Raw genomic sequence first — 15,398 nt, 5'->3', positions numbered from 1 at the left:
TAATTATTTAATATTTATTAATTATGTATATCTTTTACTATCATTTTATATTTTTATTTATTAAAAATTTAAACATAAACAATCCAATATATATTTTAAATATTTACATTATAGTATAGTATATTTATAATTTCTTATTATATAAAGGCATAATTGTAAAAAATACCTTCAACGTTTAAGAATTTTTAATTTTGTGCTCTTTACCTTTTTTTTATTGATGCTCTCAATGTAACAATTTTTTGTAAATCAGGTTAATTTTAACAGGAAATATTAATTGACCGTTAGTTAAATGTGACATGTCAAATTGAAGATGATGTGTCAAAAAAAAGAATTAAATATAAAATTAGAAAAAAAAATAATCTGAAGAAAAAAACCCAAATCGGGAAATTCCTACAAACTTTTAAATAAATAACATGAGGCTTAAACAAATTTACATCTCTACTAAACTCAAATATCCATTCCAAATAAAAAACCCCAATTACCAATATGCATTCATCATCATCATTTTAATAAAATATCATAAGATGTATAAGAATCATAAAATCTACCTAGGGTAGCTAAAACAGAAAGAGGTCCAAAAATACTTGCATTACATTTTGCTGATTTTTTTAAAATGGGTAAATTAATTCATACATATTAGATTAATGAGCAAATTAAAAAATAGGTTTATGTACTTTAAAGAGGTAGACATAGCATGCTATATATAACTGTCTAACTATTTTGTCGGTCACGCCAATTTTTAATAATAAAAATGAATGGAATTTTTAACAGAAATAACTAGTTTTTAACAATAAAAATGAGATTATTTTACTCATTTTTCGAGTAAAAAGGACAAAATACAATTTAATTCATAATACATTGGTCTCCATGATACTTTTACCTTTAACTAACCGGCCAAAATCTCAATAAATTTTGCTAGAAAAAAAGACTTTGATGGATGCCCCTTTTTCTCGTCCAATAGAAATGTTACAATACATACAAAAATAGATAAATGAAGAAAAGGGACATCTTGACCCAATTATCCATTTTTTATATCCCCAGGCTTTGAAATATTGTCCGTTAAGCAGTTATTCAAGTCCTCAACAACTAAAGTAATTGTCTTCTGATAAGAGTTTTGTCTATTGTACTCTGTTGAGAATTAATGTTTCTTGAGCCGTTACCCAATAGGCTTGGTTCACAAAGCCAGAAGCATATTGGTTAGTGCACCTACAAGACTTGAAAAAATTATTTATTATTTTGTATAGAATAATTATAAAATTACCTAAACATGGAGGACTTGAACCACCAACCTGAGACATATAGGTCATTTGTTTGCAGTCATGGTACTACTTACTTGCATGGGTCACCACCAACTAGGGCCCTCCCGACTTTATGAATTAAGCTTATTTAATAGCCACTCATGACATATTAACTTTACATTTGATTGTTAAAAGAATTCATCTATTAACATTTTAAAAATTTCTCTGAAAAGAATTGATCTCTCTCAATACTAAAAAAAGACAAAAATATTCATTCATTACTATTTTTTTCTAGTCTGGTCGAGTTAATTCTTTACACCAATTTAAATGGATATAAATGATACCATTAGCAAAATTCCAAACTTACCTTACCCATGCGTGAGTGCACAAAGGCCTGTAACTATTCTGACTAGCAGATTGCCAAATCAATAAGGGTATAACTGTCCATTCATATTATTTTTGTGCCCTAAACCCGACGGTTTGCGAAACATACATTAGCAGAAGCTATAAAGAAAAATCGAAGCTATCCAAATTGTTTTCTTCTTCCCCATTTTTCTCGAATTTAGGGGTTAGGGTTTCCTCATTGGTGTTCGATTTTATTAGAGATCCGCGAGAGGTTGGAATTGCAAACGATTGGAAATGGGAGTGCCAGCGTTCTACAGGTGGTTAGCGGAGAAGTATCCGCTGATTGTGGTGGACGTTATCGAGGAAGAACCGGTGGTGATCGAAGGTGTCTCCATTCCGGTGGATACTAGTAAACCCAATCCAAATAAACTTGAGTACGATAATCTTTATCTCGACATGAACGGGATTATTCATCCTTGTTTCCACCCCGAAGACAGGGTAACCCTCTTGACACATGCATTTTCCATAGTTTCTTCTTTCTTCCTTCCTCGGAATTTTTAGAACCAATGTAATTTGGCTTGTTCGATGTCTCATGCAGCCTTCACCAACAACTTTTGATGAAGTTTTTCAATGCATATTTGATTACATTGATAGATTGTTTGTTATGGTCCGTCCTCGAAAGCTTTTGTATATGGCTATTGGTAAGTAGTGCTTGTCTTAGGTTGAAAGATAAAGTGTATTTATATGCTTGACATGCAGATATCGTGTACTTATGTTTATCTGATAATACTGTCATTTCTTTCTGGAAACTGCGGTAGATGGCGTTGCCCCTCGGGCTAAAATGAACCAACAGCGATCTAGGCGTTTTAGAGCAGCAAAAGATGCTGCAGAGGCGGTATGTATATATTTGTGTTGATTCCGGTACCAATTTGAATAGTGGATGAAATGTTAGGTCATCAAGATATTGTTGGTACTGATATTTCATTTTCTCCACACTTTAATGATAGGAATTGTTGCAAGAAAAGAAGACAATTTGGTTGGTAATTCTGTTCTTGTTAATCTTGCTTTTGCAGGCAGCTGAAGAAGCACGACTTCGAGAGGAGTTTGAGAGGGAGGGCAGAAGGCTTCCTCCTAAAGAGGAATCACAGCTTGTTGATTCGAATGTTATTACACCTGGCACTCCATTTATGGCTGTTCTATCAATTGCTTTGCAGTATTATATCCACCTCAGATTAAATTACGATCCCGGATGGAAAAACATCAAGGTAGTATCAGTGTTATGGTTCCTTGTCTTTTATGTGTTATTCTTTGCTTTCTCTTGACATGGTGGAGAGTTTTAGCATTTCTCTTAGAGTTGTAGCATTTCTCTTACTTTCTTCTTTTTGAAGGTTATTCTATCTGATGCAAACGTTCCTGGTGAAGGAGAACATAAAATTATGTCATATATACGGCTCCAAAGGAACCTTCCTGGTTTTGATCCAAACACACGCCATTGCCTATATGGTTTGGTATATTTCTCCTTCAATATTTTCATTTCTAAGTTTCAAATTAAAAATAAAAATAAAAATTTAAGCATGTGTTCTGTTTATTTTCTTTGGCCTACTTTAGTGGACTAAGATCATGCACTCTGCTTATTGTTGAAATACAACAGGATGCTGATTTAATTATGTTGGCCTTGGCCACTCATGAAGTTCACTTTTCAATCCTTCGAGAGGTTCGTATATTTTACTTTGCAAAATAATATCTATAATCTAGTTTTCTTTCATTTTGTAACTTCTACCTGAGGTTGGCTATTTTACTTGTTTGTAGGTATAAGTAGATGTTAACATTTAAATGAATTTTCTTCGAAGGATGTTTTATCATTCTATTATCATGTTCCCTCTTGGCCCAAAAGTAACAGGGTTTATGAAATATTTTCAGATTGTCTTCACCCCTGGGCAAGATAAATGCTTCATATGTGGTCAGATGGGCCATATAGCGGCAAATTGTGAAGGAAAGGCAAAGAGGAAGGAAGGAGAATTTGATGAGAAAGCTGATGGAAAAGCTGTGGCCAGAAAGCCATATCAGGTTACTTTGCAATTGAATTTACAGTTGGAATTATTATAATGAATTCTTTGGAAAAATTAGAACTTGTTATTTGCTTCATCTTTGCAGTTCCTGAACATATGGACCCTTAGGGAGTATCTGGAATATGAGATGAGAATCCCCAATCCTCCTTTTGAAATTGACTTGGAACGCGTTGTGGATGATTTTATATTCATATGCTTCTTTGTTGGCAATGATTTCTTACCTCATATGCCTACACTCGAGATTCGTGAGGTTTGTATGTTGTTGAAGTAATTATTCTACTGTTGGGTTGTATTTTTATATTGTGATTTTGAATGTAACTTTAGGGTTATTATATGAAGCCAAGGTTTTAATTGAAAGCCTTCCCCTTTTCAATTTGTTAATTTCAGGGTGCAATCAACTTGTTAATGGCAGTATACAAGAAGGAATTTAGATCATTTGGTGGTTATTTGACTGATGGAAGCAAGGTGCCTGTGATCTTATTTGTGACGGCCACTTATTATTCCAGTCATCAAATTTCATCTGGTAAAGTAAAGCTTTTGACTGTATGATTTTTATTTCAGCCTAATTTGAGCAGGGTAGAGCATTTTATCCAAGCTGTGGGGTCCTATGAAGATAAAATATTCAACAAAAGAGCACGGTTGCATCAGGTTTGTTTGAGTTTAGGTTCAATGTGATTCTCTTTAACTTAAACAAAAAATTAGTTTGTATTTAGCTTTTATCTGTGATCCAAATTATTCTGGAAAACTTGCAAATGGTCTTGTTTCATTTTTCATGTAAAAAAGGTTGGGTCTTACCTTGTGAGTCAGTAGTCTCTTTCTATTTCATTCTGCATGTGGTATTCATTATGTGTTCAATCCTCTTTCAGTGCTTGTGCAAGAGATTTACACTATCATGATTTGAACCATGAAAGGAGACTTGTCTAGTACTCTTTGGTGGCAAGATTACCTTTTATGTAATTGAATAACTTCCTGAGTTAAGGATGTAGACCTTATGCTGTTTTCTCTTTTAGTTGTTTTATAATTTTAGACCATTGATCTATATGGGTATATATGCAACTCAAATTAACCATCTGACTTGAGGATCCCTGGAATGAATGTATTACACATGAATTCTACTCATCCTTTAAGCTGGTAAAGAATTCAGTACTAATTTGTTCTATGCTGGTTTCATACAGCGTCAAGCAGAAAGAATCAAACGAGAAAAAGCACAAGCTAGAAGAGGAGATGATGCGCAGCCTCAAGTTCAACCTGATTCTCTGGTTCCAGTTGCTAGATTTCATGGTTCCCGTCTTGCGTCAGGCCCTACTCCTGTGCCATTTCAGCAAACAGTGGAGTCTAATGGTAATGGATCCTCTAGTCGCCCACATAAAGTGCGACGTTTATCCTCGGGGGCCAATATTGGTGCTGCTATCGTCGAAGCAGAAGATAGTATTGAAACAGATGTATGTTTTCCTGCTTCAGGAGAGGCAATTTAATATAGTTCTGACTCCTTCAGCCATTCTTTAGGACTCATATTCCATGGGCTAACCTATGATTTGGTATGAGCCTTGCAGGCGAGGAGTTAAGAGAGTATTAATTATCCTGCTATATATTTTTACCTGATGACACTTACTATACTGTTTCTTTCTTCCCATTGGCATCAGGTGCATGAGAACAAAGAAGAATTGAAAGCAAAACTTAAGGAGTTGATCCGTGACAAATCTGATGTTTTTAACTCCAGTAATCACGAGGAAGATAAGGTTTGAATATGTTCTTAAGTAATTTATGATTTTTTTTTTTAATAATGCAGTTTCTACGAATATTTTGGGCATAGGCAGTAGGATTGGGAACTCTGCTTTCATTTTTTTTGGGATTCAGTTTTCAAAACAAAGATTGTCCCACTCTTATCTCAAACAAGTTAAAAATAATAATTCATATTGATTTGTCATCATATGCAACATTCAATGGGCTTTACCTAATACTTGCAACTTTTTGGCAGTTGAGACCGGCATGCTTAGACACAGCATGCCACCTTAATACAAAAAAAGCTGCTGTTTCTTTCCCTTATTAGCTCACAATGTTTTTGCCATTTTATTCCATGACTTTAATATTTAGCTGCTTGCTCTTGTCAGATTAAACTGGGAGAGCCAGGGTGGAAAGAAAGGTATTATCAAGAAAAGTTTTCAGCAAAAACTCCAGAAGAAATGGAAGAAATACGAAAAGATGTTGTAAGTTTGTGGATCTCTTTGAGGGTGTTGTCTATTGTATTTTTGAATTATTTCTTTAATAATCAGTGGAGCTTCATTTGTGTAGGTTTTGAAGTTCACTGAAGGTCTATGTTGGGTCATGCATTATTACTATGAAGGTGTTTGTTCTTGGAGGTGGTGAGTTTTTTTTACATTCTTACTTTCCTATTACTGGTTGTTCTTGGAGATTGTGGATGTTATTATTAGTGCATAGAATCGGTCATCTTATTCCTTTTTGGTTTTTACCCGAGTTGATTTTTTAGGCCTGATTTTGCTTTGTTTTGGTGAGACTGGTCTGTTAATCAGAATATCGTCATTCTGCTGTAATAGACATTATTTCACTGTTCTGTCATTGAACTTTTTTGTTTCAGGTTTTATCCTTACCATTATGCACCTTTTGCATCTGATCTGAAGGATCTTGGCCAGCTTGATATTCAGTTTGAGTTGGGCTCCCCCTTCAAACCATTCAATCAGTTATTGGGGGTTTTTCCTGCTGCAAGGTACTGTTACTTGTTTCTGCTTTGTTCTCCATCTAAATTTTTGATCCAGTATGGTACTATAATATATTTAATTTGCAGTTCCCATGCCCTTCCCGAACAATATAGGAAGTTGATGACTGATCCAAATTCACCCATTATTGATTTTTATCCTACCGGTATGCAACTTTGCTAAACAAACATGCATCATATGTTTTTGTTCTTAACTTCTTCCATAAGATCCATAAACTTGAACTTGCTCTCTCTATCAGATTTTGAAGTTGACATGAATGGCAAGCGGTATTCTTGGCAGGTAGGTTTACCGTTTACTTTCATTTGGTTTAGTTTCATATGCCAATTGGTTTATAGAAATTCTCTTTTCCAGAAGTGGAAAGTTGATCTATTTGTTGTTCTTTATGAAGGGTATTGCAAAATTGCCTTTCATTGATGAAGAGCGACTTCTTGCTGAGGTTGCAAAAATAGAACACACTTTGACGGTATGGCTCTTTGTTGAAGTCATCATTTCATGTGTCCCTTGCACTCTTTCTTCCTTTGGTTTAGAATCTATATTCTCTCACTGAATTTTGTTTTAGCTGCCTCTTAAATGCTACAATCTTATGCAGGAGGAAGAAGCACAGAGAAACAGTACAATGTGTGACATGCTTTTTGTGGCTGCATCACACCGCCTCTCTGAACAAATCTTTTCTCTTGACAGTCGTTGTAAACAATTGCCAGAAAGGCAACGGATTGAAGTCAAGGAGGAAGTCAAACCTGATTTGAGGTGGGATATAATTTAGAATTCAGTCTGCCTTGACTATTTTCCATGCTAGTTGAATTTAAGACACGTCCCACTTTTTTCTGATTTATTTAGGTATGAATGCAGTGATGGGATGAATGGTTACATATCCCCTTGTGCTGGAGATACACAGCCTCCTGTATTCAGGTCTCCAATCAAGGACATGGAAGATATTTTGGCCAATGAAGTCATGTAGGCTTTAATTATTGATGCTTTACGTATTTGTTGATCATATGCATGGGGCAGGTCTTTAAATGAAGATACCTTAACTATCTTGCATGCCTGCTTTACAGATGTTGTATATATAGACTTCCAAGAGCTCATAAGCATATAACCCATCCTCCACCAGGAGTTGCATTCCCTCCTAAGGTATGTTCTGCTTAGTAATGTTGTATCACCTTTAATTTGATCTACTTTTGCCTGTTCTGTGTCATCTCAACTTAGCTTGTGCTTGACTCATTGAAGTTATCTGGATATGGTAGCTGACCAAATATTGTACCCATAGCTAATTTTCTGAATTTGTAAATATGAGAAGTGACCAATTAAAGCAGTAGACTTTAGTTTAATCCTGCCAACTTATATTCCTCGTGAAGTTTCTTGCTTGCCAAACTCAAGGACGTCTAGATGGCATTGTTGGGGCCTTTTATGAAAAAATAGTTTCCACTTGCTTACGTACAATATCCTCAAAATGTCATGCCAGAAGCAAATTTTTAGTATGAAACTATACTAAGCTTGTTCTATCCACTAAAACACACCAGAAAGGAGGAAAAAGAAGTTGGGATAATTAATGTATTGAGTGGGCTTGCCTTTAACAACAGGAGTAAAAAAAAATGCTTCTCTTTATAGATTTAGTCAAATGACTTCTGCTGATAGTTTTCAATATTGTGCTTCACAGATGGTGCAGTTCAGCGATTTAAAACCTGCACCTGCGTTATGGCATGAAGATTCTGGGAGGAGACCTTGGGAAAATGGGAGGCAGCCTGCTGGAGGGCATCAAATGGATAGGTCAGTGTTCAAAAGATAATATATTTATCTTTGTTTCTGAAGTTCCCTTTTTCCTTGCCACAGTGCTTGTCATTCAGTGCGAGAAACCATTTACTTCCGTGTTGACCATATGTTTTTACCTTCTCATTTCAGGCATAACTCTTCTGGATCTGTTTCTGGCCAGGATGCATCACACAGACTTATTACTAATAGCTTACAGTTGAAGATGGATCGTAACGGGTTTGGCAATAATATACATGCTTCATCATATGCCATTGCTCCCTATAACCCATCAGTCAATTCCCATGCAAATTATGGGTATCATAACCAGGGGCAGCCTAGAATAGTACCTCCTAGACAAGATTATCCTGGTGCAGGTTACCCATATTCTCAGAATCCTCCATCACGTCATCCAAATTCCCAAGGCTACCATCACTACCAAATAAATAACGAAGAAGCTGCCAATAACATGCACTACCCTCCAAGACATTATCAGGATGGTCGGGCAAGGCACATTCCTATGGCACAAATGTCAGCAGAGGCTGATCTGTATCCTTCTCATCCAGGTGGTTATGACAGCAGCCGTAGGTACCAGGCACCTGAAAACAGTAGTTATCAGCAGTGGGGAGGTAGAATGGCTCCGCAGGCCAACCAAAATGTTTCTGGAGGGTATGGCTTATATCAACAAGGTGGCGTGAACCAGGGTGTTTATAGGGGCCGTGACCAGCAGCAACAAAGAGGTAACCAATCGTATCATCATCATCAGAGAGGAGATTATGAAGAAAGAGGAAGCCAGCCACATAGGGGTAGTCAACAGTATTTTGGCAGCAACCAACAGCATGGGGGTAGCCAACAACAGAGAGGAAACCCATATTCTGCACTAGACAGGAGAGGTCATCGGAGGCCCCCCAACCACTAAAGCTCCTCTTAACTCATTTGATGTTTGAATTGTTGTATACTACTTGTTCGAGTGGCTAGGGGTTTCCTTGTGGGTAAAAGATAAGTCCTTCGTTGTTAGGCATTATGTAACGTGGGTTTATTTTCTTGATTTGTTTGCGTTAGTCTTATTGCATAAGATGGTCGCTTCTCCCCCCCTCTTTTCTGTCTTCTATTAGATTACATATTTTGAAGGTGGCCATAAGGTAGTCTTTTGATTTTTTTTTCTGATCTCCTATCAACTTTTGAAGTGACATTTTACCAATTAATGACTTAAAAAAACAATAATGTCTTGTATATCAAGCATTTTTTTTTCTGTTATAAGGAAATGTTTGAACATGAACGTTGCAATCTACATAGCTTTGATTGTTGGAAATGGTTAAACATGATGTATGTGGTCACTTTTCATCTCGTTAGAGGGTAAAATTGTTATATTTTTAAAGTAAATTATGCGGCTTGATTTTTGTGGTGAACTTGTTCAAACATGTTTAGTATAAAGTGATCAAAATGACTGGATTTATGTTTTAAATAATTAAACCGATTTAATGGGCAGAGATCCAAACCACATCATTTAAGAAAAGAAAGCAAGTAATGTTATTATCTTGTTAATGAAACTTAACAGGAAATGTGGTAAAAGCTCATGATTGTTCCTTTTTGTGTTAATTAGTTTAAAGATTCAAGTACGAGGACACAATCATGTATGTATGTCTGTCTTAACCGAATCATTATTTAAACCCTCCACTCTTAATGATTTCATCTCAACTCTCATCATCTTTCACTCTTTCCAATTTTTCTTTTTTCTCCCCCCCCCACCCCAACTTTTTCAGATAATTTGTTTTGCTTTCCCTACTGTTCGTTTCTTTGACTTGCTTTTTGTATTGGTCCATGTACGGAGGATAAAAACTATGAATTTTAGCTTGTTAGGACCACAAATTCCTTGCCTTTGGAATGCCTAAAAACATAGTACTTGTTCTGCATTAGACAAACTTACCTAATCAATGAATGATCATAGCTTTGTTAATAAGGCCGCCAAAGAACATGAATAAACATACTACCCATGCCCGGCTCCAGCGCCTCCACTTTATTTCGCCATTCTTTTTAGCTTTTAAATTTTAATGGCGGATTTTGATATCAACACAGTGAAAGTGTATGAGTATATGGGCCCCACAAATGTTCAAGTCTTGGGTTAAAGACACTTTTTAAGGGTTCTTTTATGGGACAAATGAGGGTCACTGTTCATCATTCACCTTGCCTTTTAAAACTTTCCATGTACATTCATCCATGGATTTGCTTACTTCAGATCATTCATAGTAAACAAGCAATAGACATATCCCATATATATTCACAGTTAAAAGTAGAATAAACAAAACTACATAGGAGAACACAAGTGAAGTGAAGCGCACAGATACAAATGATTTGGGCACATGGATAAACACACCCTTTTCATAACCTCGAACTTTTTAATGTCTTCACAATGAATCACACACATGATAGCCCGAGGGTATCTGGAAAGTGGCAAAGCCAAAACCTCCGAGAGAGAGAGACTACAAATTCACACAATGTTGCCTCAGAGTGAAAGATCGATGAAGCAGTGAAACCCTACAATAAACACCATACCCTTCTAGCCAGTTCTTTCTCTGATCTGCAATGAAACTCTTTCATCGTTTCCGCAAGTTCCTTATGCGGCTCTTATTTTCTTCCCTTCCTTGTGGTGGACCTTCTAGCACCTCAACTATGGCTGCCAAGCAAAATAACTGCTGCGACAGGTTCGATCCACCCAAGACTTCATGCAGCTCTTATTACTCTTCTCACTCCCATTACACTGAGGCCATTGCTGACTGCATTGAGTTCTTCAACAAGTCATCGCAAGAAGGGATTTATGATGGTCGAAAATCTGATGTTTTTGTTTAATCATCATATTTTTAATTTTGGCTGCTGCTGCTGCTGATCTTCTTCGTTATATTTTCCTTGTTTTTTTCGTTTGGAAGTTTATTTTATTAATGCATAGCAGCTTTTTGGAATGAATATATATTCGATTAGTCTCTTCCTTCGTGGGTTACGAATCCACCATAGAAAGAGACACTGGGAAACTTGGAATGTTACTTTGTTCTTCTTTTGTACACTTCACATGAGATATGTTTTTGTTGGTTTTGATTTCTTTCAGGTTTCTCGACGCTTCTGATGCTTCAATGGTGAGATTCGAACTTTAAGCCACCTGAATATAATGAATCAATTAAGCTAAGTTTTGGATTATTCTTTAAGGTAGTGATTTATGTGATCTTTTATTATATAACTCTCTCATAAAACATCTACGCCCTTCTTATACATTAAACTTGCTAGGCGTGTACATACAAGAGAAATATGAAACCTTACAAAAATTAAAGTAAAATCTTATAAGGTATTATTTATGTTGGCACTATGAACTTATTGACTCCCTTTTCTCTTGGAAAATAACCCTCCAATCAGAGGGATCAATGGCTTCTTCTTCTTCTTGCGCAATGAAGGGTGCCTCTCAAGTTTCTCCACACCTTGTGGACCAACAACTTGAGTCAAACAAGGTTGATTTGAAAATGTCACGTATCTCTTCTTTTGAAACTCGGTGGTACCTTCTTCGTTAAACGTGCGTGTTTCATTGAATTCATATCTTGCGGAGCCTGGAACAATCTTGACATCTTCCATCTCGAACTCCATCATCAGTTTCTCGGTTTGTCGTTCCTTCATTTGCTGCAGTTCGGTCTTTGTTCTTTCGAGCTCTTCTTTAAGAGCACACAGGCAATTCGCCATCATCAAACTCTCTTCTCTGGCCTTTTCAAGGTTATATTTTGTCTCTTCCAGTTCAGCTGTAACAGTTCCAAGCCTTGAACAACCATTTTCACTGCCTTCACGCCCATGCATCTGTCATAAATGAACTTGGTAAACTAACATTTCCTGATTATTAATTCAGTTGATGAATTTAGAAGACTATATATGGATATTTTCAGGGAAGTACTGTAACAGATATGCTTGCTTGCTTGATAGATAATCCTCCATTTTTAAACTTTTAATGGAGATATCTTCATCAAGAGTAAGAGAATGATTCCTTAAAAAAAGCTAAAGTAAGCACCCTGATAATTATTATATTTATATTCTCTCTACTATTACACCGATAACACTTACACTCAGCGACAAGCAAGCATCAGATAAAGAAATTACCTGGAGTTTAAACACCACAGTAAAGCTCTTTGATCAAGAAATATTTCATAATACACTAACATACATATTTTTAATAAGAAGAAGGGCAAAACACAATAGTATTCAGGGATTTGGGAACCATTAATAAATCAAAGTAGTGAACTAAAGCATGGGCAAATGAGAAGGAGGTTACCTCCTCCTCCTTGAGCTTGATGGGATAAAGCTGGCCAGATAAAACTTTATGACCGAACAAGGCAACGGCTTCTTTGACAGACCTGAATGGTGCCCTGGTATCGATTTCTGCCCTATTCATCATCACAACTCCCCCTTCACGGTCCATGCTGCTGAACTAGTTTTGGCAGACAAAGGAAGATGGAAAGTTAGGGAAGCAGTGAAGGGTGTTGTTAGTTAAATATATTAGAGAGAGGAGAGCAAAAGCAATTATAATAATATTGGTGGGAAGGGAAGGGAAGGGAAGGGAAGGGGGAGGTTCGTTGCTTCGCGTCCACTTCACTGGAATATCTGTTCATATGGGCTTCGCTTCGCCTGTTTCATTATGGCGGAAGAGAGGGACTCTTTAACTATCTTATTCCCAACGGATCAAACGACCCCCCACTCTATACTATTTCAGTTTCAGGGCCCTCCTCTACTTTGCTTTCTTAGCAGCCAATGCCTAATTGTGCAATACAAAAATCAATTATTGCATTACAAAAATACATTCTCTTACGAATTTAATTTCCTTCTTTAATAAATAACTATTTGAATTTGAAAATGCAACTTCAATTATTAATACCATTAACATTTTTTTTGATAAATTTCGGTTTATTATAATATAATTTTTTGCTACACCTCTAACAAGTGAGTTTTAGAATTGAAGGATATTTTAACTTTTTTTCTTCATATAATATTTAGAACTACCTATAACCCATTTTTAATCTTTAGATAAGAAGATAAACACTCTTTAATGCACTCAAAACTCACGTCCTCCTATACTAACAACAATGTTATATCAACCGAGCTAAAATTCATTCGGCTTAATCTTTCTAATTTTGTTAAATTTGGACTAATGTTGTTTTCACATTTATAGTCACATTTGAAAGGTGTTGCATGATTATAAAAAGGCTTAACCTACAAATTTGTACTTAAATTATACATTTTTTCTCATCTTGGTATCTAAATTGTTTTTTTAGTCATGAGTGATACCTAATTCTAAATTTGTATATTTGTTAGTCAAACTATTAAGTCTATTTTAAAAGAGGCTTAACCTACAAATTGATACCTAAACTATGTCCTTTTTTTTTCTTTCACATTTTTATACCTAAATATTTTTCTGGTCACAAGTGGTACCTAAACTTTTTTTTTCTAAGTTGGTGCCTCTGTTAGTCCAATCGTTAATTAAACTATTAAGTCTATTTAAAAAACAACCAATTAAAATTTGACATGTGATAAAAAAAATATAGAAAAGTATTATTTCTCTCATATATATATTCTTTTTTCTTTTCTTTCTTTAGAACTAGATTAAAGATTAAACTAGTCATGGAACCAGTTCCTGATTTGATCAATTCATTTGATTCAATCAAATAAATTATTAAAATTCATAAAAATAAAAATATTTAAGAAAATAGAGAAATTCGATTCAACTGATTTTTTTAGCTTGGTTCAATTGGTATGTATCAGTTTGCAGGTCAATTGATTCAACCCTTATCTCTGGCCCAACAATCCTATTGGTTCCTAGTCTAGTTTTGAAAACACTAATTTTGATCGATGAAATAACCTTTTTGATCTCATCAAATATAGCAACTAGGAGGTGAAGTATGAAAATAATTAATCGACAACGTCTCAACCTAAGGAGGGTAAATTTCAAGTATTAGTGGTATTGCTAGACATTATAAAGGAAGAAAAAAGAAAAAATAGAAAAATAAAGAGGGAGATAAATAATGTAAAAGAAAAAAAGAAATAAAGAGGGAGATAAATAATATAAAAGAAAAAAATGAAAATAAGAGTATTAAGGAAAATATTTTTTCAGTTTATATAGTGTGGTGGTTTATTATTGGCTAGAATTTTTTTTTATAATGAATATAGCATTTTGGTGTAAATTTGGTAACAAAAGAAAAGTTTTAGGTACCAACTTTGAAAAAAGGGTATAGTTTAAGTACTAATTTACAGTTAAGCCATTTTTAAAATAAAGGGTAAACTACTCCATTAGTCACGAAACTATGGGTAAGTTTTCATTTTGGTCACTTAACTAAAATGAAAACTTTTGAAAATTTTCATTTAAGTTACTAAACTATTCAAAAAAAAATTATTTAAATCAATAGGATGTTAAAAGTTCTGCCAGCGAGTCCCAAACAATGATTCGATAATCGGTACGGTGGATCAATACCCATCGATGAGTAGAAGAACATACCTTAGACCCAAGTTGATTTGACGGTTAGTGTCGGAAATCGAAGAATCTTTTTTTTTTTAATTTTGGTTTGTAGATTCGTGACATCCAAAGTTATTTCATAAATAAAAAAAAATTTGAATTATAGAAAAGAAGGGAAAAGAGAGATTTCAATTGCTGTAGACAATGCGAATAGAAAAAACCATATAGTGTCGATTTTTAACAACCCGGTGACTGAAATGAAAACTTTTGAATAGTTCAATGACCAAATTGTAACTTTTTTTTGTTAAACGATCAAAATGAAAACTTACCCATAGTTTAGTAACTAATGATGTAGTCTACCCTAAAATATATTTAAATGTTTGATTAACGGAGATACCAACTTAAAGAAAAATAATAATTTAAGTATCGCTTGTGACAAAAAAATATATAAATATTTAAATAAAAAAAGTATAATTTAAATAGCAATTTATGGATTAATCCCATATAATTCAAGTTACTTAAAAACTACCAAAAACATAACATGTTCTTTATATCCTTTTAATTGAGATTTTGGTATTATTTATAAAGATCAACGCTTTAAGATTTTTAAGTTTTAAAGTTGAAATTACATATTGGGTCTAATATTTAATTTGATTTAATGTATATATTTTTTATTATAGTATTGATTTTCTGATTTTCCTGCAGACAAAAGTTTAAACTTAACATTCCAATATTTAGAACTAGAAATATGATATTTAAGGAATACCAAATTAAATAAAGTTTAGAATTCCAA

General features: G+C 34.6%; 2 protein-coding genes across 3 annotated transcripts; one reads left to right on the top strand and one right to left on the bottom strand.

The window, feature by feature from the left end:
• Window positions 1-1,722: 1,722 nt before the first annotated feature.
• On the top strand, window positions 1,723-9,366 carry LOC107957582 (5'-3' exoribonuclease 3). Of its 2 annotated transcripts, none has more exons than XM_016893121.2 (23): window positions 1,723-2,081; window positions 2,182-2,284; window positions 2,402-2,478; window positions 2,657-2,848; window positions 2,972-3,091; window positions 3,235-3,297; window positions 3,504-3,650; window positions 3,738-3,902; window positions 4,040-4,117; window positions 4,214-4,300; window positions 4,828-5,094; window positions 5,296-5,391; window positions 5,764-5,859; window positions 5,945-6,015; window positions 6,249-6,377; window positions 6,456-6,532; window positions 6,626-6,666; window positions 6,776-6,850; window positions 6,977-7,134; window positions 7,237-7,341; window positions 7,443-7,518; window positions 8,045-8,154; window positions 8,287-9,366. In XM_016893121.2, exons 1-23 carry the CDS (start codon window positions 1,878-1,880, stop codon window positions 9,050-9,052), a joined length of 3,303 nt encoding a protein of 1,100 aa, XP_016748610.1. In that variant the 5' UTR covers window positions 1,723-1,877; the 3' UTR covers window positions 9,053-9,366. The 2 variants fall into 2 exon arrangements, with proteins under 2 accessions (XP_016748610.1, XP_016748609.1); XM_016893120.2 differs by having other exon boundaries at window positions 7,225-7,341.
• A 1,953-nt stretch (window positions 9,367-11,319) lies between these two features.
• LOC107957581 (WEB family protein At1g75720) lies at window positions 11,320-12,849 on the bottom strand. Its single transcript, XM_016893119.2, has 2 exons — window positions 12,434-12,849; window positions 11,320-11,964 (listed from the first exon to the last, which is right to left on the bottom strand). Exons 1-2 carry the CDS (start codon window positions 12,578-12,580, stop codon window positions 11,494-11,496), a joined length of 618 nt encoding a protein of 205 aa, XP_016748608.1. The 5' UTR covers window positions 12,581-12,849; the 3' UTR covers window positions 11,320-11,493.
• Between the last annotated feature and the right edge of the window lie 2,549 nt (window positions 12,850-15,398).

This window comes from Gossypium hirsutum, chromosome A05, assembly GCF_007990345.1.
Source record: "Gossypium hirsutum isolate 1008001.06 chromosome A05, Gossypium_hirsutum_v2.1, whole genome shotgun sequence".
Taxonomy (NCBI): Eukaryota; Viridiplantae; Streptophyta; class Magnoliopsida; order Malvales; family Malvaceae; genus Gossypium; species Gossypium hirsutum.
This window is presented reverse-complemented; position numbering and strand designations above follow the sequence as displayed.

What these genes read in the sequence shown, in the direction of transcription:
- LOC107957582 (XM_016893120.2), top strand. Translation starts at nt 1,878, where the DNA reads ATGGGAGTGCCAGCGTTCTACAGGTGGTTAGCGGAGAAGTATCCGCTG. An exon ending in TGGCCAGAAAGCCATATCAG is followed by an intron (nt 3,651 to 3,737) that starts GTTACTTTGCAA and finishes TCATCTTTGCAG; the next exon opens with TTCCTGAACATATGGACCCT. An exon ending in ATTTTGGCCAATGAAGTCAT is followed by an intron (nt 7,342 to 7,442) that starts GTAGGCTTTAAT and finishes CCTGCTTTACAG; the next exon opens with ATGTTGTATATATAGACTTC.
- LOC107957581 (XM_016893119.2), bottom strand. Translation starts at nt 12,580, where the DNA reads ATGGACCGTGAAGGGGGAGTTGTGATGATGAATAGGGCAGAAATCGAT. An exon ending in TCAAGCTCAAGGAGGAGGAG is followed by an intron (nt 11,965 to 12,433) that starts GTAACCTCCTTC and finishes CATTTATGACAG; the next exon opens with ATGCATGGGCGTGAAGGCAG.